This window comes from Camelus dromedarius, chromosome 12, assembly GCF_036321535.1.
Source record: "Camelus dromedarius isolate mCamDro1 chromosome 12, mCamDro1.pat, whole genome shotgun sequence".
In the NCBI taxonomy this organism is placed as follows: Eukaryota; Metazoa; Chordata; class Mammalia; order Artiodactyla; family Camelidae; genus Camelus; species Camelus dromedarius.
In genome coordinates, this window is record NC_087447.1 from 14112130 (window position 1) to 14135853 (window position 23724).

General features: G+C 51.0%; 3 protein-coding genes across 4 annotated transcripts; 1 reads left to right on the plus strand and 2 right to left on the minus strand.

The window, feature by feature from the left end:
• The first annotated feature begins 11224 nt into the window (after window positions 1-11224).
• Window positions 11225-15293, plus strand: C1QTNF4 (C1q and TNF related 4). 2 transcript variants are annotated; one of them, XM_064491849.1, is made up of 2 exons: window positions 11225-11278; window positions 14150-15293. In XM_064491849.1, the coding sequence occupies exon 2, from the start codon at window positions 14155-14157 to the stop codon at window positions 15127-15129; it is 975 nt and encodes a 324-aa protein (XP_064347919.1). In that variant the 5' UTR covers window positions 11225-11278; window positions 14150-14154; the 3' UTR covers window positions 15130-15293. The 2 variants fall into 2 exon arrangements, with proteins under 2 accessions (XP_064347919.1, XP_031315451.2); XM_031459591.2 differs by lacking the exon at window positions 11225-11278 and adding an exon at window positions 11346-11558.
• Window positions 15294-15714: 421 nt separating this feature from the next.
• Window positions 15715-18315, minus strand: FAM180B (family with sequence similarity 180 member B). Its single transcript, XM_011000684.3, has 3 exons — window positions 17862-18315; window positions 16992-17062; window positions 15715-16779 (listed from the first exon to the last, which is right to left on the minus strand). The coding sequence occupies exons 1-3, from the start codon at window positions 17998-18000 to the stop codon at window positions 16384-16386; spliced, it is 606 nt and encodes a 201-aa protein (XP_010998986.1). The 5' UTR covers window positions 18001-18315; the 3' UTR covers window positions 15715-16383.
• An 865-nt stretch (window positions 18316-19180) lies between these two features.
• NDUFS3 (NADH:ubiquinone oxidoreductase core subunit S3) lies at window positions 19181-23714 on the minus strand. The gene is made up of 7 exons (XM_011000682.3): window positions 23589-23714; window positions 23414-23479; window positions 22168-22265; window positions 21814-21963; window positions 20810-20935; window positions 20557-20676; window positions 19181-19429 (listed from the first exon to the last, which is right to left on the minus strand). The coding sequence occupies exons 1-7, from the start codon at window positions 23650-23652 to the stop codon at window positions 19262-19264; spliced, it is 792 nt and encodes a 263-aa protein (XP_010998984.2). The 5' UTR covers window positions 23653-23714; the 3' UTR covers window positions 19181-19261.
• Window positions 23715-23724: the final 10 nt, after the last annotated feature.

Sequence of the window (23724 nt, forward strand, 5' to 3'; positions counted from 1 at the left end):
GCCCTTGAGCTATTTTTGTTTGGTTGGTTTGGTTTGGGGTTTTTTTTTGGGGGGGGGGTAATTAGGCTTATTTATTTACTTATTTATTTTAGTGGAGATACTGAGGACTAAACCCAGGACCTTGTGCTTGCTAAGCATGCACTCTGCCACTGAGCTATATCCACCCCCTCCCACACCGAGCTGGTTTTTTAAGGTTAGGCTACTGGGAGACAGGATGCCAGAATGGGAGCAATTTCCAGCTCTGTCACTTAGCAGCCGTGCGACGTTGGACTAGTTCTTTGATCGTATTAAGCCTCAAGCTCCTCATCTCTAAAATGAGGATAGCACTCCTCTTACTGGAGTGTCAATTAAGTGCAGTGTCACAGTAAATATTTGGTATGTGGTAGCTGTTAACGGCTATAGACGGCAAGGGGATACTTTACAAGTGTAAGTAGAGATAATATGGGCAAGGTCATGGAGCTGGCAAAGGCCAAGAGCTGAGGGCAAGTGGAATTGCATCTCTAATGCGGGTCCTAACCTTTCTTCAAAGCTATATTTCTGCCATATAATGAGTACCCAGAACAGTAACTAAGAGTTCTCAGTAAATGTTTGTTGAATGAATGGATGACATTCAGGATCCTCAAATTCAATTACATCTCAGCCCAACTCCCCAAGCGTGCCGTGGTACTTGCATACTCCAACTTCATTGAACACTTCATGATCACCCCGTTTCCCAAGCTAGAAACCCCAGAGATGACTTTGATTCCTCTCTACCCCTCCCTCTTCTAAGAAGTCACTGCTGGAGCCTCAGAAATACCTCTTGAATTTGTCATCCTCCCTCCTTCCCCACCGCCTTGGTGCTTCATCTCTGCTCAGCTGTTGCAGCAGCCTTCTATCTCGTCTTGTTGCCTCCAGCGCAGGACGTTGGCAGCAGATAAAGCTGGAGCTCTGACATGACTCAGGTGTGGGAGGATGGCTACAACTTTTCTCTGCCTATATAGGCTTCCGGCGAGGAATAAAATACTTCCTTCTGACCTAAGTATCTTAAGACTTCTTGCCCTAGCATCCTTAAATCCACAAACCCCAAGCCCAAGCTATGCAGTCCCAGTTCTCCTACAACCTCCTCTTCTCTGCATATTTGCGCCTCACTCGCAGCTGCTCTTTGGGTCTGTTATCTTCCGCTGGAGCCTTGTGCAGGAGAAGCCAAGCTGAGAGACAAGGATATTTAAAAATAGAAAGTGGGTGTAAAGTTCTGCAGTTGCAAATGTTTTTTAAAAGACTAATTCCATCTCTCTTCCATTTGAGCTTTTGAAATTCTTGTCCACCCCCTCATCTTCCATCTTTTCCCAAAGCCTGTGAGTTCCTGCCCTCTCCTTGGTCAAGTCCATGATAAACCTGGAAACCATGGCGGCTAAGAGATGTGACCTGGAAAGCAGTGCCTCTGTAGACAGCTATACAGAGTAAAAACTATTGAGATAACAAACGGACTTACCACCTAATGAGAGAATATTTATTGGTGGCCCACTGCATGACCTGCCCGTATATCCATTAGTTCCAACCAGTAAAACAGCCATATAAAAAAACAAAATATTACCCCATTTTACTGATAGAAAAGTGAAGTTCAGAATGGCAAACTGATTTGCCCAAGACTGATAAATGACAGAGCCAGGATTCAGACCTGAATCTGCAAGTCTGAGGAATTTCTGATATGTCATGGACACGTACTGAGTTCTGCTTTTCTACATCAGAATAGGGGAAATGGATTTAAACAAGGGGTTAAAAATGAAACGAGAGGGAACTTGAGATTTTATAACAATGAAAGGGTCAAGTTGTAGATTATGGTTGCATAATATGCAACGGTATTGTTGGGTCAGAAGCCTCATAAACTGGCTTAATTAAGAGAAAGAATTTACTGGCTCAAGTAACAGGAATGGCCTGTGGTTAATCTGGTGGTTGGAACAAAGGCATCAGGACTCCCACTCGCCCCATCCCTTGGGCGACCTCTGCCTGGTTTCCCTCTCAAACAGGCTCACTCCACTTGGCAGCACGATGACAATTGGCAGCTTCGCTCACACGGCTTCCTAGAGCTTGTAATTTCAGAGAACAAGTCAATATCTCTTAGGGAAGTTCCAGCAAGAATCCCCTGGAGGACTCTGGCTTGTGTCCATCTGTCAACCATTCCATTCGGTGTGTCTGGGGGATGGAGTACTCTACCAGGCAGACCTGAGTCTCAGGCCCAGCCTCAAGATGTCAGGATCCAGGGTCAGCCCCATCGGAACCATATACAGTTGGCCCCGTCTCTGCAGATTCGCCAACCAGATTCAAGGGTCTACCACACATTGGGCTGGAGGGGTGTGGCTCATCAAAGAAAGGTTTCCAGGCAAGGACAGAGACTGCAACCTGTCACAAAGAATCAGCTTGACCAGCGAGGGAAAGAAAGTGGCACAGTCCACCAAGAACTTAACCTGTGAAAATCCACCAAACTGAGATGAGCGCAGGGGTTGATGGGTATTGAAACCTATGCACAGGTGTGTAAATATGTTAATCACCCCGTCAACCACATAATATCCCCATTTTTTCAAGTGAAAAAAATGGAAGCTCAGAGATTGAAATAACTCGCTAGTAAGGGGCAGAGCTAGAGTTCAGACCTGAATATGCTTGGCTCCAGCCCCAGCGCGCTTTCCACCGCAGCGCACTGCCCATCTGGGGGGAGCCAGGCGCGAGGAGCCTTTGGGAGAAGCGGGCAGGTGAGCGCTAGGAAGCCAGGTCCCCGTGGGAGTCCCTCCCATCTGCACCGCGTTGCTCTGACTGAGGGCAGCAGTGCATTGGCCCGGGAGACCCCCACCCCCACCCCGCCCCAGTAACCACAGTCCTGCACGAATACCAGCTGAGCAGCTGAGCAGCTGAGCAATTCTTCATGTGCATCAGCGACCGTCCTCTCTCAGTGGGAGGAAAACACTACCAGGGAGCTGCTCCCCCAACCTTACTTCTGACCATGGGAAGAAATTACCTGGCGCTGTCAGTGGTACAGGAACTAGGGGAGAAAGCGGAATCTAGACGGAAGGCTGTGTTGGGTATGGAATGGAATGAGTGGATGAGCGAATACATAAAGAGTCCTAGAAAAATGATTTGAAAAATTTAGAGGAAAGTTACTATCTCACGTTTAGAGACTTAAATGGGAACATGGCACAAGAGGGATGAGAAGCTCTGAAACAGGAAATGAGGACGGCTCGTTTGCAAAAAATTCTTGGACAGGAAAAGGAGGGAGAGCTGAAGAGACCGTTGTGGCTCTGCAAAGAGCTCTCTGACAGACGAAAAAGCAGGTGTAAGAGGAGGAAGGTTAAAGTCCTTGATAAATTGCAAAAAAAAAAAAAGTGCAGACAATAAAAGATATCGTTGGTTATGTTCAGAGCAAGAGGAATAAAGGGGGGTTAGGGTTCCACTTGGGAGTGAAGGTTGTCAGAAAGCAGAATACTCAGCCCTGATTTTCTTCATTCTCCCCCAAAGAAAAGTAGCTCTCAACTGAACTGAGTCAAGCAAAACATGGTTTAGAGGAAATTGAGGCTCCAAAGAGAAGAGAAGATAGTAAGAAAACCTTGGCACCCAGGCATTTAAAATGAGTTGCGAGTCCCAAGGTACTGAAAAACCGTTGCAAGTAAGATCCTGGAACCCTTGCCGAGGTAGCTGAGAAAGCCATGGAGGAAAGGAAAGGGGCCTCGGTGCCCAATGGCTGTGGATGTCCTGGTATCAGAAGAGACGAAAGGCAGATTCTGGAAACTCTAGGTGGGTACATTTCAGGTGAATTCCCCCCAAATTTATTCTGGAATATATTAAACCGTGGGTTTGAGAACACTTAGAAAAAGAATGGTTATCTTCACTGAAAACAAGATACAGTAAATAATACCAACAATAATCTAGTTTGTTATTTATTTGACAGCCATTAGGAAACTTTCCTTGGCTGTAGCGTACCCTGTTTCCAGTTAGACATGGAATGCCTCCTGACTGAGGAGACGGCAGGAAAAGAAGGTTCTCAGAGATTGCCCAGTCGGGTGGGTTTCTAGCACATTTAACCACTGTGCCCCTCCCCCCAAGTTGGTTATTCAGTTGATATGAATCTGGGGAGAAGTCTTAAGTTTCATGCTTGTAGCCTTGGCATTTGGTCACCTTAGTTGTTAATCGTCTCTGCCACACTCACAGTGCAGATGGCACCATTATTGGGAGGAAAAGCTAATATTTGGATGTCAGAATCAAGATTGTAAAGTATCTTGAAACAGCGAGCTGAAACCAACAGGATGAATGTAGAAGTGAAAAGACCTGCATTTATGTGTCTTTTAAAAAATCAGCTGCACTAGCACCGGCTGAAGGAAGTTTGACAGTGGTACGTGTGAAAGAGGTGAGGGCTTCCAGCCAACCTCAGGTTGAGGAGAAGCCAGTAGGAACCGAGGAAGTGCTTAAAAAGATAGTGGTTCTTCCTACCTTTTAAAAATTTTAAGTACAAAAGGGTGAAACAGTGAAGAGTGTGTCTCTCTCCCATAACCATTCCTCTTCCCAGGAGGCAACCACTGTTAATAATTTCTAGAAGATCCTCTCTGAAGTAGTCTGTGCACAGATAAAAGCAAATACTTACTTTCTTTTTTTTTTAACAGAAATGGTAGCATACTGTACACTTTGGTTTTTTTACTTAACAGTAAATCGTAGAGATGATTTAATATGGGTACCTAAAATGAGGGTGGGTAGTATTCTATGCATCCGAATTTATTGAATGGGACCTCTACTGCTGGACATGCAGATTGTTTCCAGTGTTTTGCTATTAAAAACAATGTAGCGATGAATAAATAACATGTCATTTCAAACATGTGAGCATGCATCTGAAGAACAGCTTTTCAAGAAGCAGAATCACTGAATTGAAGGGCATGTGGTAGATATTGTCCACTTGCCCAGTGGTACTAGTTGACCCTCCCACTGACAGTGTATGAAGTCCATTTCTCCATCTCCTGACAATAGACTGTGTTATAAATCTATTGATCTTTGGTAACCTGAGGTAAAAAAAAATGATGGCATCTTACTGTAATTTTCTTATTCTAACAATTGTTTTTTTTTATTAACTGCTTATATCCTTTACCCCTTTTCTACTGAGTTGTCTTTTTCTTAGAGCTCTTTATATATTAAAGAAATTTTCTCTCTATGATATGAATTATAAATATGTTTTCCAGTTTGTAGTTTGTCTTTTGATTTTGTCCCAGGCAGTTTTGCCATGTAAATATGTTTTCTTTTAAGCTATAGTAAAATGTATCCACCAATTTTTTTTTTGAACTCTGGATTTTATGTTATACTTCAAATGTCTTCCTCACTCTGAAATTTTTTTTAATATTACTTGATTTCTTTTTGTACTTTTTGGGTTTCATTCTTACATTTAAATGTGTGATCCATTTGGAGTTTGTTTTGGTATAAGATATGATGCATGGATCCAACTTAAATTTTTCCAGATGGCTGCCTAGTTGTCCCCATACAGTTTATTAAATCATGTTTCTTTTCTTCTCTGATTTATTTACTTTTTGGAGGGTGGGAAGGCAATTAGGTTTATTTATTTCTTAGTGGATGTACTGGGGATTGAACCCAGGACCTCGTGTGTGCTAAGCAGGCACTCTACAACTGAGCTCTACCCTCCCCACCCCTCTGATTTAAAATAACACTTTTATAATATTCTACTTCCAAAATGTATTTAGGCACACTTGAAAGAAATTAAAGTTTTTATTGATATTTTAAATTACTTTTCAAATGAAAGCAATAAATATTCATTATAGAAAGTTTGGGAAATAAAAAACATCCAGAGAAAATAAATATCAACCCTGAACCCACCATAAATAACTAAATATTTTGGTGTTTATCCATCCAGTCTTTTCCTGCGTGATTATATTTCTTACCTAATTGAGATGATACTAAGTCCCCCAAGTCAAGTGTGATCTAAATGCCCAAACTGGACCAGTCATCATCTGACCCAGACTGAATCCAGTCTTCCCGTCCTCCCCGGCCCCAGGGCAGGAGGTGGAGTAAACACCTTGACTCCTCCAGCTCCTTCATGCCCGCTCTCATTCTAGTCACCATGTCCTTCATATTTTCCCTCCAGAGACTCACAAGCCCTCAACTGCAAAGTCCTCTCAGTATGTAGATGAAGAAGCCAAGACCCAGAGAGAGGAAATAACTCGTAAAAGTCCGAGTGCTTTTAACTGCAGGAAACAGAGGACTCAACTCAAAATGGCTCCACCAAAAGGGGATTTATCGTCTTCCATAATGAGAGGTCCATGGGTAGGGTCTGGAGGTATTTGTGCCTCCAATCTCCTCTGCCAACATCGGTCAAAGAGGGCCTGCAGCAATAGGTCAGATAAAGCCTCAGTTTGGGGAGAAACTCAGTAACTGTACTGTATCTTCAGTCCAATTTTGACAAGTTCTGGCTCCCTCAGGGTTCCGACTATCTACTGCTGCAGCATCCCAAAAGGTCCTGGTTTAAAACAACAACACTCAGTTCTATCCCTTGTGGGTCCGGAGGTGCACTGGGTTGAGCCAGGTGGTTCCCTTTCAGAGTCCCTGGTACAGCTGCAGGCAGACAGTGACTGGGCCAAGAGTCATCTTGAAGGCTTCCTCACACGGACTGCAAGCACTTATGCTGGAACCTCCGCCGGGGTCAGGGCCACTTCATGGGATGCAATTTATACAGCTACACAAAGTTCCATGCTTAGAAGGGCTCTAGGTTGGGTTTGATGCTCTGTTATCACCATCTAAATTCTTTTCTGAACAAGAGGCCTTGCATTTTTATTTTGCACTGGACCTTGCAAATTAGATAACTGGTCTAATCTAATCTTACTGGAGTGGGGCTGTTGGCCACAGTATCTGCATGTGGTCTTTCCATGTGGCCTGGGCTTTCTCACATCATAATGGCTAGCTTCCAAGTTTCTGTTTCAAGAGAGGGCCAGGTTGAACCAGTGTCACCCTTTATGACCGAATCTAGGTCCTCCTCTTAGAGGGGAGTGACATGGTCCAGTGTCAGAAGAGCAGGTGGGATGAGAGATGCTGTCACAGCTGTCTTTGGAAAATGCCATTCGCCACATCTGGTCAGAAGTAGGCCACATCTGCATCCCTGCCCTCAACCTCCCCATCTGCAGAAGAGGCCTGGGGTTCCCTTCTGGGAAAGGGGCCAACAGAGAGTCAGGAATTTATCCTCACAGCCACGCCCAACTTCCCCCATTATGGTTGTTTACCAAGTGCTCAGAGGGATTGGAATCAGGGGCAGTGGGGCCAGGAGCCCAACCGAGAAGTTCCAAACGTCTACTCCCCTGGAGGGCTGAACTCTCCAAGGAAGGCAGGGACTCAGCACCCTGACATCTGTTTCTCCTGCCGGCATCTCTGCTTGGCTGATGATTCCTCCTCTTTCATTTCTCCCTGGGGCATGTTGTTGTCTTTCTCATTAACTTCCCCTCAACTCCCAGCAAGGTCCCTAGACTCTGAGCTCAGCTAATTCCCCTGTAATCCTCCGGCAAACCAGGAAGCTAATTAAATTGTGAGCTTGTGCGCTCACTCTCTGTCAGTCTCTGCATTTCTTCTCCGTCTCTCTTCCATCCATCTCTTCCCTTTCTTTTCCTTTCTTCCTAGTCCTGCATAGTTCAGATTCATCTGGACACTCTGAGTCTTTTCTTGGAGATCTCCCTGCCTCTCCTCGCTGCTTCTGTCTCCTGCCTTTCACTCTGTAGCCAGAGCAATCTTAAAATCCTGTTCTGAGCACCCTCCTCTCTACTGCAGGATAAACCAAGCTCCTTAGCTCGGCATTTAAGGCCCACACACCTTACCTGTCATGCCTCCTTCACAAACTCCCCTTGAACTGAGCCACATACAGGCCCATCTATGGCACCTCCACACCTTTTTCACACTCTTACCTTTGACTGGATCCCACTCCCTCACTCCTCTATCAGCACTATGTAAAATCCTCACCATCATTTAGAAGTAACTTCTGTGATACCTGACTCCCCCAGGTGGAATTTCTCCCTCCCAGAGCTCTCATACCACTTTGCACCTCTCTCCTGGTGCTGATCTCTTTTTACCTGTTAAGGTTTTTTATGTCCACATCCAGCCATTCTCACTAAATGATCAGCTCCTTGAAGGAAGGGTCTTTAGGTCCTATTCCTCTCAGCTTACTCCTGAGTACCTACCTAATAATGTGTCTTAGAACACTTCATTGTTGCCTCCTGGCTCAAAGTAGCAACTGGAGCTCCAGCCTTCATGCATACATTCTAGGAGAAGGGAAAAGAATAAGGAAGGCAAAACAGAGTGGGCCTCCCAGCTGAGTCAGTCCCTTTAAAGCACTTTTCTTTCCCAGTAACTTCTGCTTACACCTCATTGACCAGGTTTAGTTGCAGGAGACACTGGGTACATTGCTACCCTTCAAACTCACTTTATTTTACAGATGAAAAAATAAGGCCCAGAGAAGATCAGAGAATTAGGGAAACCACAGAGCATAGTATTTAAGGACTGGGTTTGGAGCTAGACAGACCTGGGTTTGAATCCTGCCTCTGCATTAACCTCTTTATTCCTTATTTGTAAAATTGGGCTAATGGTACCTATTTCAGGGGATGTTAAGGCATTAAATAAGGTAATGGTGAAATGAAAAAGCACTTAACACAGTTATTATTCATTGTCTCAGTCTGGGTTCCCCAAAGCCAACCCTGAGACAGATTTGGATACAAGTAGTTTATTTAGGAGGTGATTCCAGAAGCAGGGTGAGGGAGTGAGACAAGGAAGGGCAGAAAGAAAGCAGAGCATACAGGGATGAGCAAGTTCTCCCTGCGGACAACTTAGGCTTCACTCTGCTCAAGTCACTCTGAGACTGGAACGTGCTTAGGGACTGGGAATTGTCCCACTTTCAGGGGGACAGAAAATTGGAGGCTTTATCGACTAACTTTGGGCCCTCCTTGGTTGAGGATTGCCCTAGAGGCATTAATTCTCCACTTCCAGCCTGCCCCACGCTCACTTCGGAATGCCTCAGGAGAGAGACTGGGAGCGGGTTCAGGAACTCCGCAGGTGACCTCTAGGTAGGCCTCGGGGTTTGAGTAGGAGCACCGATAGCATCTGCTACACCCAATGAAAGGAACTTGCTATGAAAATTATGATTGTGTTGTTGTAGTCACACAACAAAGTAGTGGCAGGCAGCAACTACAACCTAGCCCAGGGCTCTCTTCTCTGAACCCCGCTGCCTCCTAACTTCCATTCTGGTGCACCCCTACTTCACCCCAGCCTGCCCAAAACACCCACCAGTACCTGGCATCCTCTTTCTCCATATCCCTTTGCCAGTGGCCTCCACCTTGTCCCAACCTTGGATGTAAACCCTGTTGTCATCTGCCTCAGTCACCTGTTTCTACCCACTACCCTGACTTCTCTAGTGAAACTTTTTTGTTGACCCAGGGAAAGTGTGAAATGGCTTTCAGCCTGAGACAGACCTCCCCACCAGGATTTAATTGTCCTGCCTTGAGAGTCCTGCCTTCTTCCCTTCCCTCCCACAATTGGAATCACACCTTCAAAAGGCACCTTTCCGATGGCAACCCCACCCTCCTGGTCCAGAAGAGGTACTGTTGCCCTAAGAAGGGTTGTGGCTGCCACAGGTTGGCTCCCTGCCTTCCCCAGCTACATCGCTGTGTGGCTCATCCCACCCTCACCCTATCTCACCTCCCACCACACCGCACACAGGCCTTTTCAAGCTAGTGAAGAGGATGGGAGACAGTCGTGATCTGACAGGGCTAGACAGGCGCTTAACTTTGTGTCCCCAAATGCTCCCATGCCCAGCCCCAAATGCCTCCATTCATTCCTTTCCATTAAGACACATATCCATTCATTTCATCGTTCCCCCAACACCCAGAAGAACACTTACTGAGTTCATCATCATTGTCAACACCTTCAGGAGGACTAACCCATGTTAGATTAACTGGGATCCTGTAAGTTCTGAGAGTTCCAGAAGGAAAGCCCCAGAGGGCAGGGGGTTTCACGGGGCACTAGGCTTCTCAAGACTGCACAGAGGGTCTGTGGCAGAGCCAGGACTAGAGCCCAGGCCTCCTGAGTCAACCAGAGGCAGGCAGAGGGGACTGGCTCCTGGCAGCTGAGAGTAGGGCTCTTCAGAAGCCATCCAGTCAGTCAACCTCTACTGAGTGCCCTGCACAGCTGTCCAGAGAGAGGAGCAGCCTCCCTGAGGTGGGGTCAAAGCCCAGGGTGGAAGCCATGGAAGGGCCTCCATGAGTGCTGGGGTGGGAAGACAGCTGTCCCAGCCCTGATGCCCTGCTAGGTCCTGCCACCCTGGCCCAACTAGGTAGGTGTCAGTGATCAACGTCCCTCAGCAAACAGGCCCTTCGAGCCCTCCCATTGCCCTTCTCAACCCTCTCCCTCCTTGCAGGCGCTGTGGAAGCAGCTTTTCCAGCCAAAACTCAGTTCTGCCCCGAGGACTCCCCTCCTTCTTCCTTACCGCCTCCACAGGGGGCCCAGGCTCACCCTCTGATGTCTGGGGGCTTTGTCTTCCTCCTTCATTCGTAACCAACCATGGGCATTTTCCAGTTTGGAGGTGAGGAAGAAAACAGGTCACTGTAAGCCCTTCCTTTACTGCCAGCATTGACCCATTTATCCTTCTTTTCCCTCAGACCCCCTCCCCCAGTGCCACTCAGCCTGGACATCTGTCCCAGCCAAAACCTCACCTTCCACTGTCCTTGCAGCCCAGAGCCTCGTCCAGTCTCTGCGCCCTGCTCCAATCCCCTCTCCTCAAACCAGGGAGGAGGCTGCTCTGTAGAGTGCCCTGAGCCACCCTTAGCTTGGCCTCTCCTCAGGCCTCAGTTTCCCCATCTGCTAACTTGGATTATTGATGCCTGCTCTCCAGACCCAGAGGATGAAGCCCTAGGGAGGTCACGGAGGAGGAAGGGCCTCCTGCACGCGGTGCCCCGGGCCCTGCGGCCCCGCACTGGGTCCTCGGCGCGCCCCTCCCTCTCTCTCCCCCTCCCTTCTCTCCCCCTGCCCGCCTCTCCCCCGCCTCTCCTCGCGCGGGTCCGGCGGCTCGCTCTTTCGCGGTCCTCTTTCCCTCGCTCCTGCCCGCTCCTCGCCTCCCGGCGCCCACCCCGGGGTCCCAGCGCCCCGCCCGCCTCCGCGGGCCCCGCCGCCCCCGCCAGGCCCGGCCCCGCCGCAGCGCGGGCGGTCAGTGCGTAGCCCGGTGCCCTCCCGGAGCCGGAGCCGGATCGCGGGCTCGGAGCGAACCCGACCGACCGCCGCCCCCAGCCAGGTGAGGGATGCTCCGGGGCGCGGGGAGCCAGGCTTTCTCCTTAACTGGAAGCGGGGGCGGGGGAATGGGTCCTTTTTCCCTGAAAGGAGGACCTGGGAGAGCTTCTCATGAAAGAAGCTCAAGGGCTTTTACTCCGAAGGGATGTATGAAGGAAGGTCTGAGGGGAAAAGGGTCTGGGGTACCATTTTCTGAGGGATATTTTTTTCCCATGAGAAAGGATTGTCTTCTTCCGTGAAAGGGGGACGGACTTATCTTGTCGGCAGCCTGAGGGGCTTTCAAGGTAGGTGGGGAGGGTGGTTTGGTCAGAGCTTGAGGGAGGGGGTGATTTGGGAGTGGGGTTTGATGCGGGAAGGTGGGGGGTCTCTGGAATTCCCTTTGACATGGCTGCATCTCCCCCGTGGATTCCGGAGCTCTGGGTCTGTCCAGTTCTCTGTGCCCTAGTTTTTTCTCTTTGAAGATGATAATTTTGAGCTTCACCTGGACAGAGCTAGGAACAGCCATTTCCTTCCCTGGAGCTGTGATGCCCGCCGGACACCCTCTCACCTCTGACCTGCTCTGGGAAAGGGGTTTAGGGAAGGATGGGGGACCAAGGATCTGGGAAATGGGCAGTGGTGGGTGAAATGAAAGCTGGGTACTGGACACACAGGAGGACCTTCTGGCACCGGCAGGGTGCACCAGGCTCGGCAGGGAGATTGCTGAGGGTAGGGTGAGCAGGTGCCCCTGGACCAAGACTCCCTGGGACAGCAGCAAGGTTAGGAAAAATGGAGATGTTTCCATACTCCCAGAAGACAACAATGCTAGTTTTTGGTTGGTTGGTTTTGTTTGGTTTTGCTTTCTTTCCCCTTCACCCTAGATCCCAAAACCCATTCTACTTCTCTCCCCTCCTATTTTTGCCAAAAGGGAAACTGAGGCAGATGACAGGTTGGCTGGAAATATTCATGTTCAGAAGGGAAAGGTGGTGGAGAGGAAAGCACACTGAACTTGGAGTCAAAAGACCTCAGTTCAAGGCTTGCCTCAGTGCTTCATGGGTGACCTTGGGCCAAAATGTTTTCTCATACTGGGCCTTGGCTTTCTCCACTATAAAATGGGAGAAGGGCCACCTGACTTGCAGGTTGGTGTGAGATCAGATGTGCCCAAAGAGCTTTGTGAAAGGGAATGCACCAAATACTGTGAGGTGCAGATGGGCTCCCCAGCCTCCCTGCCCTCACCAAGGGTACTGGGGAGCCCATGGGGCACCTTTATAATAATGAGAACAGGTACTTCCTCTGGAGGGAGAGAGTGTTCAGCTGGGCTAGGGACTTGGGGTCTTTTTTATCAGAATTACATAAAGGCGCACGTTCCCCCAGGTGCAGCCATTCCACACAGTTGGGCAAGTAGAACATAGGTTGGACTTCAGTGCCCACCTCCCCTCAGGTGAACGTCCTCCCCTCAGGTGAACGTCCCTGTTGTGTGCGGTACAGCTGCACAGTTGCACCTGGCAGCCCTTCTCAGCAGACCCTCAGTGTCTCTAAGAGACATAAAGGTACACACATTCCCAGGGCATTTCCTATAGAAGCCTATGTCCTAAGCTGTTGCTAGCTCATTTTCTTTCCTGCTTTGCCTCCACTTTGCCTCCAGGGTAGGAGTTACTGAGTCGCTAACCCCTTCTGTCAAGAGCCCGATCAGATAGCTTTTTTCAAGGTTAAGAGCAGAAGTATCTGCACACCTGGGCGGCACCACTGTCCACAAACCATGTTCACACTTGGTATCTCAGAGCATCCTCAGTGTAAACTTGTGAGGCAGGTGTCCTCCCCACTTACACAGAGGGCACCATGCCCAGAGAAAGTAAGGAACTTTCCTAAGATTTCACAGCATGTAAAGGATAGAGCCAGGACCTGAGCCCAGGTTTAGTTGTCGGTTCCCTCCCCTTCCCCACTACTGAGGAACCAAGCAGCTGACCTCACAGACTTGCCAAAGCCCTTCTGGAATTGTTACCCTCCCTCTCTATCCCCTGCAGCCCCTGGCTTTCCCTCTCAATGACCAGCCCCCAAGCCCAGAAGACTGAGTCCCTTTCTCTTACTCTGAGTTCATGGTGGGAGGGAACTACCTCAAAGCCCAACTTTCTGGCCTCTTTAGTGCAAGAAGGGCCCCTGGAGAGTTCAGAGGTTCGGTGTGAGAGCTGACCCCTGACTGAGTGAGAGGGCGGCAAAAGGGTCAGGGAGCAGCTGTTTCCTTTCCTGCCCAGGTGAGGGCCTAAACAGCAACCATCATGAAGGGTATCAGTATAAAGAGCCAGTTTCCGAGTGAGGGCCGGTCAAGGACCACAGAATAGGCAGGAAAGCGCAGCAAACCGGAGGCTGAAGGAAATTCAGAGATCTTCTGACCGCCCTCTGTGTTCCCAGGGCCCCTGGGTATCAAGGAGATGTGGTAAGCACAGCAAACAGGGCTACAGGCCCCTTCAAACCAGAGCATTTCTGCTTGTATGCATGATATACGTCTGAGCTTTCACTTGAGAAAGGGGTTCGGTGGTTACAAAAAAAGGAAAAAAATTTCACTAGCCTCATCTAATGGTTCCCAAAGTGTGGTGGTCCCTGGACTAGCAGCATCTACATTACCTGGGTTCTTGTTAGAAATGCAAATTCTCAGGCTTCCTTCCAGGTGAGGTAGGGGTGGGGCCAAATAATGTGTGTTTTAACAGGCCCTCCAGGTGCTTTGTAAATTGGAGAGCCACTGACCTAGTCCGAGTATGTAGGAAACCAAGTCCTAGTTGTGGGTCAAGGGCTGGGCAGTGAAGGGAACCCATCTCCCAGTCCGCAGCTCCGGCAGCTCAGGAGATTTGGAGGTCACCCCTGCCCAACCCTCCTATCTTTGCCCTTGTGCCTCCCCTCCCAGGCGCCATGCTGCCGCTCCTGCTGGGCCTGCTGGGCCCGGCCGCCTCTTGGGCACTGGGCCCGTCAGCGGGCTCGTCAGAGCTACGCTCGGCCTTCTCAGCGGCACGCACCACCCCGCTGGAGGGAACGTCGGAGATGGCGGTGACCTTCGACAAAGTGTACGTGAACATCGGGGGCGACTTCGACGCGGCCACCGGCCAGTTCCGCTGCCGCGTGCCCGGCGCCTACTTCTTCTCCTTCACCGCTGGCAAGGCTCCGCACAAGAGCCTGTCGGTGATGCTGGTGCGCAATCGCGACGAGGTGCAGGCGCTGGCCTTCGACGAGCAGCGGCGCCCCGGCACGCGACGCGCCGCCAGCCAGAGCGCCATGCTGCAGCTCGACTACGGCGACACGGTGTGGCTGCGGCTGCACGGCGCCCCGCAGTACGCGCTGGGCGCGCCGGGCGCCACCTTCAGCGGCTACCTGGTGTACGCCGACGCCGACGCGCCTGCGCGCGGGCCGCCCGCGCCCCCCGAGCCGCGCTCGGCCTTCTCGGCAGCGCGCACGCGCAGCCTGGTGGGCTCGGACGCGGGCCCGGGGCCGCGGCACCGGCCGCTCGCCTTCGACACGGAGCTCGTCAACATCGGCGGCGACTTCGACGCGGCTGCCGGCGTGTTCCGCTGTCGCCTGCCCGGCGCCTATTTCTTCTCCTTCACACTGGGCAAGCTGCCGCGCAAGACGCTGTCGGTGAAGCTGATGAAGAACCGCGACGAGGTGCAGGCCATGATTTACGACGACGGCGCGTCGCGGCGCCGCGAGATGCAGAGCCAGAGCGTGATGCTGGCGCTGCAGCGCGGCGACGCCGTCTGGCTGCTCAGCCATGACCACGACGGCTACGGCGCCTACAGCAACCACGGCAAGTACATCACCTTCTCCGGCTTCCTGGTGTACCCCGACGTCATCTCCCCCGGCCCGCCCGGCCTCGGGCCCCCGGAGCTCTGAGCCCGGAACCCGAGAGGAGCCCGGGGCGGTCCGGGGGCGTGCATGCCGAGGCGGGACCGCGGCCCGAACGCCCCGCCGGCGCGAGCATGAGGGCCCCCCAGCGCGGGTGCTCTGCCAATAAAGTGGGCCTGCGCCGGCGCCTGTTTGCCTGGGTCCTACGCTATGTCTTGACTACGGCGCTTTGTGTCTCGGGTGGGGGTCGGAGGGCAGAGGACAGGGTTTGGTCAGGTCCTGGAAGGACGAGGGGGTGGGAATTTGATTGACCCCTACTCGCCTAACCCCGTTGTGGGACTCCCTTCATGTTCCTTTCCAGTCAACTCCCTGTTGACCAACAGCATCATTCTTAGGGCTCGTCTGGTTCCTTTTTGTGACAAAGGACATCACCTCCTGCCTCACTGAGGGGTATGGGATTCAAGGAAACAATATATTTCTTCTTCCAGTGGGGCTTGTGAATTGGATGAGCAGTTGATTGATACCTGGTTGCCCTGATTCCTGCTCTCCCGGAATGGGGAGGGTGATTTGGTCAGGGCAGGGGTTAAACAACTTACTCTGACACAGAAGGACACAGGGCTCCAGGAGGCCAGAAGGAAACATTTTATGGGGTGAGTTACACAGGATCAGGGCTACACCAGCCTGCCTCAGTCCCCTCCCAGCCTCATTCCCTCCTCTGAGTCTTGTTGAGATGCACCAAAAAACATCTGCTAGGGAAAAGGTAATAGTCCTCCACCTACTTCCCTCCTATCCTCCAACAGGCTGAACTAAAAATGTCCAGTCTGTTTAGTCTCTTCTCCTAGCCCAGATGGGGACTTGGAGACTCAGGGACCCCAGAGCCTTGGTTGGGTTTAAGAGGGTACCTAAAGCAGGACTGGGCACTGAGCACTTGCAACTTCCCTGTAGATTCCACAGGACCTCTCATGGACTGTCAGAGTAAGAGTTGGAGGGTCTGACCTGGCCTTACTTGGGAGCAACTTCCCTTTCAGCATTTCTTAAACACACTTCTCAACCCTGATCTCAGTACACACACACACACTGCCTGCAAGTCCTGCCCTTAGGTCTGTGCCTGCTGCCTAAGCCCCAGAGCATGGGCCCAGGAAGGAGATATGAGGGAGGGGTAAGCGGGGTCCTGGGTACAAGCCAAGCCCAGAGGCCTGAACACAGTGGGAAGAACCAGGTGCCAGATGGAAGCCCCTGCCCAAATGGGTCTGGCTAAGGTGAGGAGTGGGGGGAGGGAGAATGACAGACAGAAGGGGAGGGTTAGGGCAAGGGGTCAAGGGTAGAGGCCCAGGGCCCCAGAGAAGGGGGTTGGCCCTGCGGGCAGAAGTCCTTGCACAGGTCCCAGAGTGTTTCCTGTGCCAGGAGGGTGAAGACCTGGGTCCAGCGACCTCGTGCCTCAGCCTCGCTAGCCACGTGGAGCCGGTAGATACAGGACAGGCCTGTGAGGAGCAGATGTTCAAAGTCCCAGGGGCTAAGAGGAGGTCCCTTCCGCAGGCTCTGGAACTGCTGCAGCTGCCGCTCAGCTCCCTCCAAGTCACTAGGCACGTGGTGCTGCAGGAGGAGCCTGAGTCGGCGACCTGGACGTGTGGATGCCAGCTCCTCATCCTGGATGTGCAGCTGCCCCATGATATCCAGCTCCAGCCCAGCCCAGAGCAGCTGCAAGGGGAGCCACGTAAGGGGTGGGCTGGGCCTAGGGAGCAGGACAGGAAGCAAGAGTGGGCCAGGGTGGGGCATAAGCAGGCAGTAGGACCATGCTGGGTTCCCCCTCCCTCCCCCAGCAACCCCAGCTTGAGGCATCCCCCACCCTGACCCGGAGTTTAGGGACCTCTGGACACCCCCACCCCCATGTCCCAGGCTGGAGGAAAGACCTCAAACATCACTTCCGGGGCCTCTGGCTTCTGCAGGCCACCTCCCACGATGGTGCTGTCCATGGACTGCCCTGGGGCAGCAGAGAGGAGTCAGGCCCCTGCCAAGCACCACCCTGAACACCCCAGCCTCCCAGAAGTGCCTAGAGGTGCTTAGAGGTTCTTCTATCTAGAAAATAGGAATGCCATCCCGTGTCCACCTTCCCCTACACACAAATGCATGTTGACATTCTCTCCCAGGCATAGGTCTTATGATCCCAAAAGCATCATCCCAAACCCAGATACCATCTCAGCAAATGTCCGGGACTCCTCCCTGAACCTCTACAGTTCCCTTAGCCAAGAGTTCCAGGCCAGCGAGTCACAAGACATTTCACTTCCCATCTTCCCTCCCTATAATCATCTGGGGACAGTGTGACCTAAAACAGTGCCAGTGACCCTCCTCAAAGGTTGAGGATCCCTTTGAGAAAAACCTATTCCTTCCCTGCTCCTCAGTAAGTGACCGTGTGCAAGGCAGGGAGGCCAGGCAAGGCAGGATGTCTGTTGCAGCTTCCTTCACCCCTCTTGGGGGTGCTGCCTAGCCCTTGGAATGATTGTCCTAAGCCCGGGGCAAATCAAGAGGTCCTACTTCGCACATCAGCTGGAATAAGCCCAAGGCCCATTGAGAGCACCTAGGGCTATCTCCATTCACTTCACCTGGACCTTTCTGGTTCTGGGGTTGGGGCCCACACCATTCCCCACTGAAGCACAGGTCAGCCTGGTACTCATCATGCTCATAGTTCCTAAACCCTGCTAGGCTCAAACAGAACCAAGTGTAACTGCTGTCAGCCGACAGCTTTTCTCGGCCCCCATCCACCCCATCTAAAGCCCCGGTACCTGCATGGTGCTGAGTTGTAGTCACCCCAGGGAGGAGGCAAGTGGCTACCATTAGCCAAGCCAGGAACTGCATTGTCCTAGCCTTGCCCCAGCAGGTCCTCTGAGTCTTACTCTCCCCAGCTGCTTTCTGCTCCTCCATCCGCCTGCCACACACCAGGGCTCCAACTTTCCACTGTAGACAGCTACAGCGTTCCCTGCTTTGCGTCAGTCTTCAGTGCTCAGCAGGGAGGGGCTGGCTCTGGCTTCCCAGGGGCTCTTTCCATCCCATAGAAATGTGGAATCTTTGGTTGTTGGCAGTAGGAGCCTGGCTCCGTGCTTGTCAGGCCCTTTGCCTATTCCTGCCCAGATGGGTGGGATGCTGTCAATAGGAAAAAGGTGTTTGGTAGCAAAGAGCACTAGCTTAGCCCTCCCAAGAGGTAGGAAAGAGCCCAGGAAGTAGTACTACCTTACTATCTGTCCTCACCCCCAAAGCATTCTGCAGCTGAGCCCAGCCCATGACATCCCAGCCCAGCCCAGCCCAGCCCAGCCCAGCCCAGCCCAGCCCAGCCCAGGCCAGCCTCCAGAGCCCCTCAGTAGCCAAGAGCAACAGCTGCAAAGCCTCTTCCAACTGCAATGGCGGGTGTGCTGAGCAGACTGTTGACAGGCAGAGCAAAAACTTCCATGTCAGGCATTCAGCCACTGGCTGAACGGACCCCAGACTGGCTGGGGTGAGAAGTACTGTTCCCTGGCAGGCAGACACACAGATCTGCAGCTCCTGATTGTCTTTGGCCCCAGACTGGGACACTCTTTGTTTGCTTATAGCATTCTCAGCTCAGGCCAGAGTCCAGGAAGATTCCCTAAGCCCAAGTGTAATGGGCTGTCAGGTTGCAGGGAGCAGGACACAGGGTTCAAAAGAGCTGCAGCTCTTCTTGGCTTTGGCCCTGGGCTCTTGGAGCCCTGTAGTTGTTTGGATAGGATGAGGATGGGTGGGGGTTGCCCTCGTTCCACCCAGGCCCGAGTCCGTCAGCTGCCACCAGTCTCCTGTGACCAGGGGCTTTCTCTAGCCGTTGAAGACTGCTCTAACTCTCAGGAGAGGCCATGCCACGCCCATCCTGAGTCCTGTGGACTGTGAGAACTTTAAATTTCAGATCTAGAATCTCCCTCAGAATATACAGGCCTGTAGGTCACCCTGTCTGCAACTGCGTTATTTAGTCTTATTAAAAAAGGACTCCCGGTTTGGAAAAGTCTCTCTAACAGAGTCAGCAAACCCCTGCCTGCACTTCCTCCTTCTCCTGAGTCTAAGCTTCACTTCCACTCATGATAAAACACACAGGAAGTGGTGAGTTTAAGTAGGATTTTATTTACAGGGACACTCAATTATAGATAAGGCGCGTTCTAGGACACACATTCCTTCCCTGGAACTACTTGGTTTCAGGTTTCTTGTCTCCGGCTTCAAGCTTGAGACTCTCAGGGGGCTGGCGATAGGCAGGGAAAGCCTCCCATGGGCTGTTCAGATCAAACTTGCGGAACTCTTGGGCCAACTCCACTGGTTCAGCCACCACCCGCTTCACCTCATCATCGTAGCGTAACTGCAGAAGAAAAAGGCAGGCTTAAGTACTGAGGAAGGCCTTGTTACAGATATTAAGGCCCACTTTCCCAAAGCCATGGGTGACTTCTTCAGCCCTTTTACTTCTCTGCCCTTGACTCCTGTCCTGGCCTCTTTAGTCTCCATCCTCATCTGTGTTACTCATCAGGTCACATCCCAACCACAGCTTAAAATGGCCTCTACGTCATGCCCTGCCATCACCCAGTCAGGCCTCCCTCCATGCCCACCATCCCCAATTCATGAACTCTGAGCTCCTTTTCCATCAGAAATGACTTTGCTCACCCACCTACATACTTATAAGGTGATGGGAAGCACCTGCTCAGGATTAGGGAGCAATCAGTGGCTGAAAAGAGTAAACCTAAACTGGCAAGCACTCAAGTTCAGGCCCTGTGGCCTTGGCATTATCACTGCCCAGATGCAAGGTGGTAATTTTGGCGTGGCTTTTCTTGTTATTGGAGGATCAGCTGGATAAGGTAAGGACAATAAGGTGCTGGGAGTGTGACCATGCTAAACACACACAAAACAGGAGCATTTGGGTACTGAAGAGAAGGGCTGGCCTGACACTATCTCAACATTTCTAAGTTACTTTACTACAAAATCACTTGTGTATATATACAATACACCATCTTCCTGCTAATAAACAAACTACAACATGTTGCAGTGGTAGAGTAAAGCACTGAATTCTTCATAAGGTTTTTGTAGGCACATGTTACTGGTCCTGCCTCTGGCCATTCTCAAGGGTTGAACATTTAGTGTCATGCCTTCTCAGAGATCCAGGGCAGGGTAAAATGATACTGATTCAGATCTTGAGGACAGACTAAGTGTGTCCTGAAGATTGCCTTGCTCATTAAAGTGACTGCAAAAATAATGGCTAACATCAATTAAGCATCTACAATACACCAGCTTTGCACATACATCAGTTAGCTTACCACAAATCTAATTAAGTACTATTATTGTTCCCATTTTGTAGATGAGAAGATTGTCAGAATGAAGCTAGGATTTGAATCCAGTACCAATGCTCTTAAACCACCTCAATCCACGGACCGTAATTTCTGCCCAAGATCCCTACCAGTCCCTCCCTGAGATGGCTGCCCATTCCAAGGCTCCTACCTCAACATAGCCAGACAGGGGGAAGTCTTTCCGGAAAGGATGTCCCTCAAAACCATAGTCTGTCAGGATCCTTCTTAGGTCAGGGTGGTTAGCAAAGAAGACTCCAAACATGTCCCAGATCTAGAAAACAGAGGCACTAAGCCAACCAGCCACCACAGCCAACAAAGGGGTGAGGGCTGCAGTGTATCCACTAGTTTCTATCAGTTCTGCAACTCAGGCCAAGAGGCAGGGTCCACCACGTCCAGCAACTCACCTCCCTCTCATACCAGTTGGCTGCCTTGTACACAGACACAGAAGACTCTATGGGCGTCAGCTCATCCGTATAGGTTTTCACACGGATCCGTGAGTTGAAGCGAAGAGACAAGAGGTTGTAAACAATCTAGGGAGAACGGAAGGAACTGAAGGACCAAGGTGACCACAGGTTGAGGGGTCTGAGACGGAAGTCCCTGAGTGGGAGCATAACAATGAGGATACAGGGTGGGTTAACCTGCCTGCCTTTGAACCTGCCTTCTGTCTGAAGTTCAAAACCTCCAGATGCTCCTATACTTACAACCACTTCCAAAGGCCTAAGCCAACTATAGCTCAGCATGTCAGCATGCTTGTCTTTGCTCATGCTATTGGATGTCTCCGACCCGCCCTCCCTCACTGGGCTAATTCCTGGTCTCCTGGTTATCCATTAAGATTCAGCACAGACTTTCTCTCTCCCTTCAAAAAAGCCTATTAGACAGGGCTAAGTGCTCCCCCTGCATTCTTAAAGCATCTCTCCAACATCCCATAAATCATGTCACTATGGTAAACTGTTTTTTATGTCCCTCTTCCTCAATAGTGTGTGGGGGACTCTTGGAGGGCAGGCATTGGGTGTTGTTTCTCTCTTGATCCCAGAATCTGGCAAAAAGTAGATAACCAGTAAATATCAATAGTTAAAGTATTGAGAACTATTAATCTACCTGTACTACCTCATTTAATCCTTACAACCACTGTGTGAGATAGGGACAATTTTATACTTACTTTGCACATAAAACTAAAGCCCTGAAAGATCAAACAAAATGTCTGAAGTCATGGAGGTTTTTAATGGCAAAGCTAGAATTCACACTCAAGGTCTACTTGATTCTGAGGCCCTGGTTTAACTGCTGTGTTGTATTGTTTGACCTGAACTGAAACTAAGGAGGCTGTGGTTCTCATAGGTAGCTGCCACCCTAAAACAGTTCTGTCCCCTTTCCTTACTTTACTTTCCAAATCTCAAATCTCCTGACCGACCTCAAAACGGTTCTGCCGGGTGGGGACATCCACTGCTGTCAAGTCAGCCAAGGATTTGAATTGTGCGTTGATGTGATCCCTGAGGAAAGTCAGCACTGGGATGACTCCATCAGGATGGATACAGATCTCTAACTCATTGAAGCAGGACACCTGCAGACATGGAAAAGGAGAGGCGAGGTAACAAAGCTACAGAGGGAGCAGCAAACTTCAAGGGGAGTCTCCTGGTTTAAGACAGAGAAAGAAAACCAAGTTGGGATGGAGGAGTCTGTGGTTTCTTTGATTCCAGACTGCCCACTCCCACATGCCCTGAGAACATGGTTCTTTCTTGACCCAAACAAGAGTAGTGAATATTACCTGAACTTGTTGGACATACTTGGGCAGGATTTCAGCCACATACTCTCCAAAAGCTGAGAGCTGCTTGTGGACCACATCATTCCGTGGTCTGACAGTGGCTGGAAGGAGAAAGCATACATAAGAAAGGAACGCAGAAGGCAGCAGCCAGCCCTGCATTCAGTCTCTTGGGCTTGTAAGGGGTGTTGTCTCCCAGTCAGGACTCCCTCCAGAACCTTGAGAAAGGTGAAGGTGGAAGGTTCCTCTTCCAGGGAACAGGAAGTGATGAAAACGTCAGGAAAATGCCACCTACACAGTCCAAAAAGGCTCACCTTATTACTGCAGCTGTGGTGTCTACCTCTTCTCAGAACTACCTCGTGGTTCTTCCTTCACAATGCCTGCATTTCTGCTAAAGCAGCGTTTGCCTCAGCTCTCTTACCAGACTAGGAGCTCTTTAAGGGTGAGAAGTAGAATTTAGGCTTCTCTGTATCTCTCAGCATCTGGCTCAGAGCAAGTTCTCAACTAAGACTTCAGAGCTGAAGAGCCCTCATTGATTATGTAGTTGAAATCTTTTTTATTTATTTACTGCACAGATGATGAAATTGAGGCCCAGAAAGGGGGCAATGCCGTCGCATGACTCCCAGTCGTCCTATGTTGACTGTAACTTATCCCTGTATGCTCATTAGTGCAACATTAAATCGCTGAGCAACCACACATCACAGCTGCAGAGTTAAGTGTTTTTCTGCCTTTGGCAGCAGGCAGGACTGCTCTGTCACTCATTAGTGCTGTGATCCTGGGCAGGTTACTTCTCTGGATTGTTGCCTGATCTATGGTAGAAAAGCATAACACTGCCTACCTCCTAAGAATGTTGTGAGGATTAGATAAGATCATTCATTAATCGCTTTGCAAGGTGCCTGGCACACAATGAGCACTCAGTTAACGTAAGCTACTATTTTAACAGTGCTCTGAGAACCAAAGGTTAAGTCTCCTGCTCTCAAGGAGCTGACAGTTTAATCAGGAAAAAAAAAAACAAAACCATGGAAATTGACAAGGAGCAATAGGGCCATAACACAGAGGCCTAAGAGCACAGGGAGGGCCCGATTCTGCCTGCAGAGTGAGGGCCATTGCAATCAGCTCTCCAGAGACAAGCAAAGATTTGCCAGGAGGACGCAGAGAAGGGCAGCCCAGGACAAGGGCAAATATCTGACAAAGGTAATGAAGGGGGGCCCCGCCTGTAGTCCCGAGAAGGGCCCGACCCGCACATACTCACGGCGCGTGTCGGCCGCAGTGCTTTCCCGCCTCACCGGCAGCAACAGCACCGAAGGTCGCGCGGCCACTGCATAGGAAGATAGAGACACTGAAGCCCAGAGGGAGGCCTGAGGGGCTCCCTGCTCTGGACGCGTCGCCGCTCCCGCCCCGGGCCTCAGCTGGCTGCCCCAGCTCACCCCTGGCCAGCGCCGCGGACCCCGCAAGCCCCCGCCACCAGCCCCTTGCCGCCGCAGCCGCCATGATCCCCGGATGCAGACCAGGCGGCCGAGGCCAATACCGCAGGACGCGGAGCCCCAAGGGCAGGGACCGGAA

Excerpts from the sequence above, each read along its gene's own strand:
- NDUFS3 (XM_011000682.3), bottom strand. The coding sequence starts at position 23,652 with ATGGCGGCTGCGGCGGCAAGGGGCTGGTGGCGGGGGCTTGCGGGGTCC. Across the intron at positions 21,964-22,167 it reads AGTATGTCCAACAAGTTCAG|GTGTCCTGCTTCAATGAGTT; the intron begins GTAATATTCACT and ends CCATGTCTGCAG. Across the intron at positions 19,430-20,556 it reads CCCTGTCTGGCTATGTTGAG|TTACGCTACGATGATGAGGT; the intron begins GTAGGAGCCTTG and ends TTTCTTCTGCAG.
- FAM180B (XM_011000684.3), bottom strand. The coding sequence starts at position 18,000 with ATGGAGGAGCAGAAAGCAGCTGGGGAGAGTAAGACTCAGAGGACCTGC. Across the intron at positions 17,063-17,861 it reads TACAACTCAGCACCATGCAG|GGCAGTCCATGGACAGCACC; the intron begins GTACCGGGGCTT and ends CTGCTGCCCCAG. Across the intron at positions 16,780-16,991 it reads CCCCGGAAGTGATGTTTGAG|CTGCTCTGGGCTGGGCTGGA; the intron begins GTCTTTCCTCCA and ends CTCCCCTTGCAG.
- C1QTNF4 (XM_064491849.1), top strand. The coding sequence starts at position 14,155 with ATGCTGCCGCTCCTGCTGGGCCTGCTGGGCCCGGCCGCCTCTTGGGCA.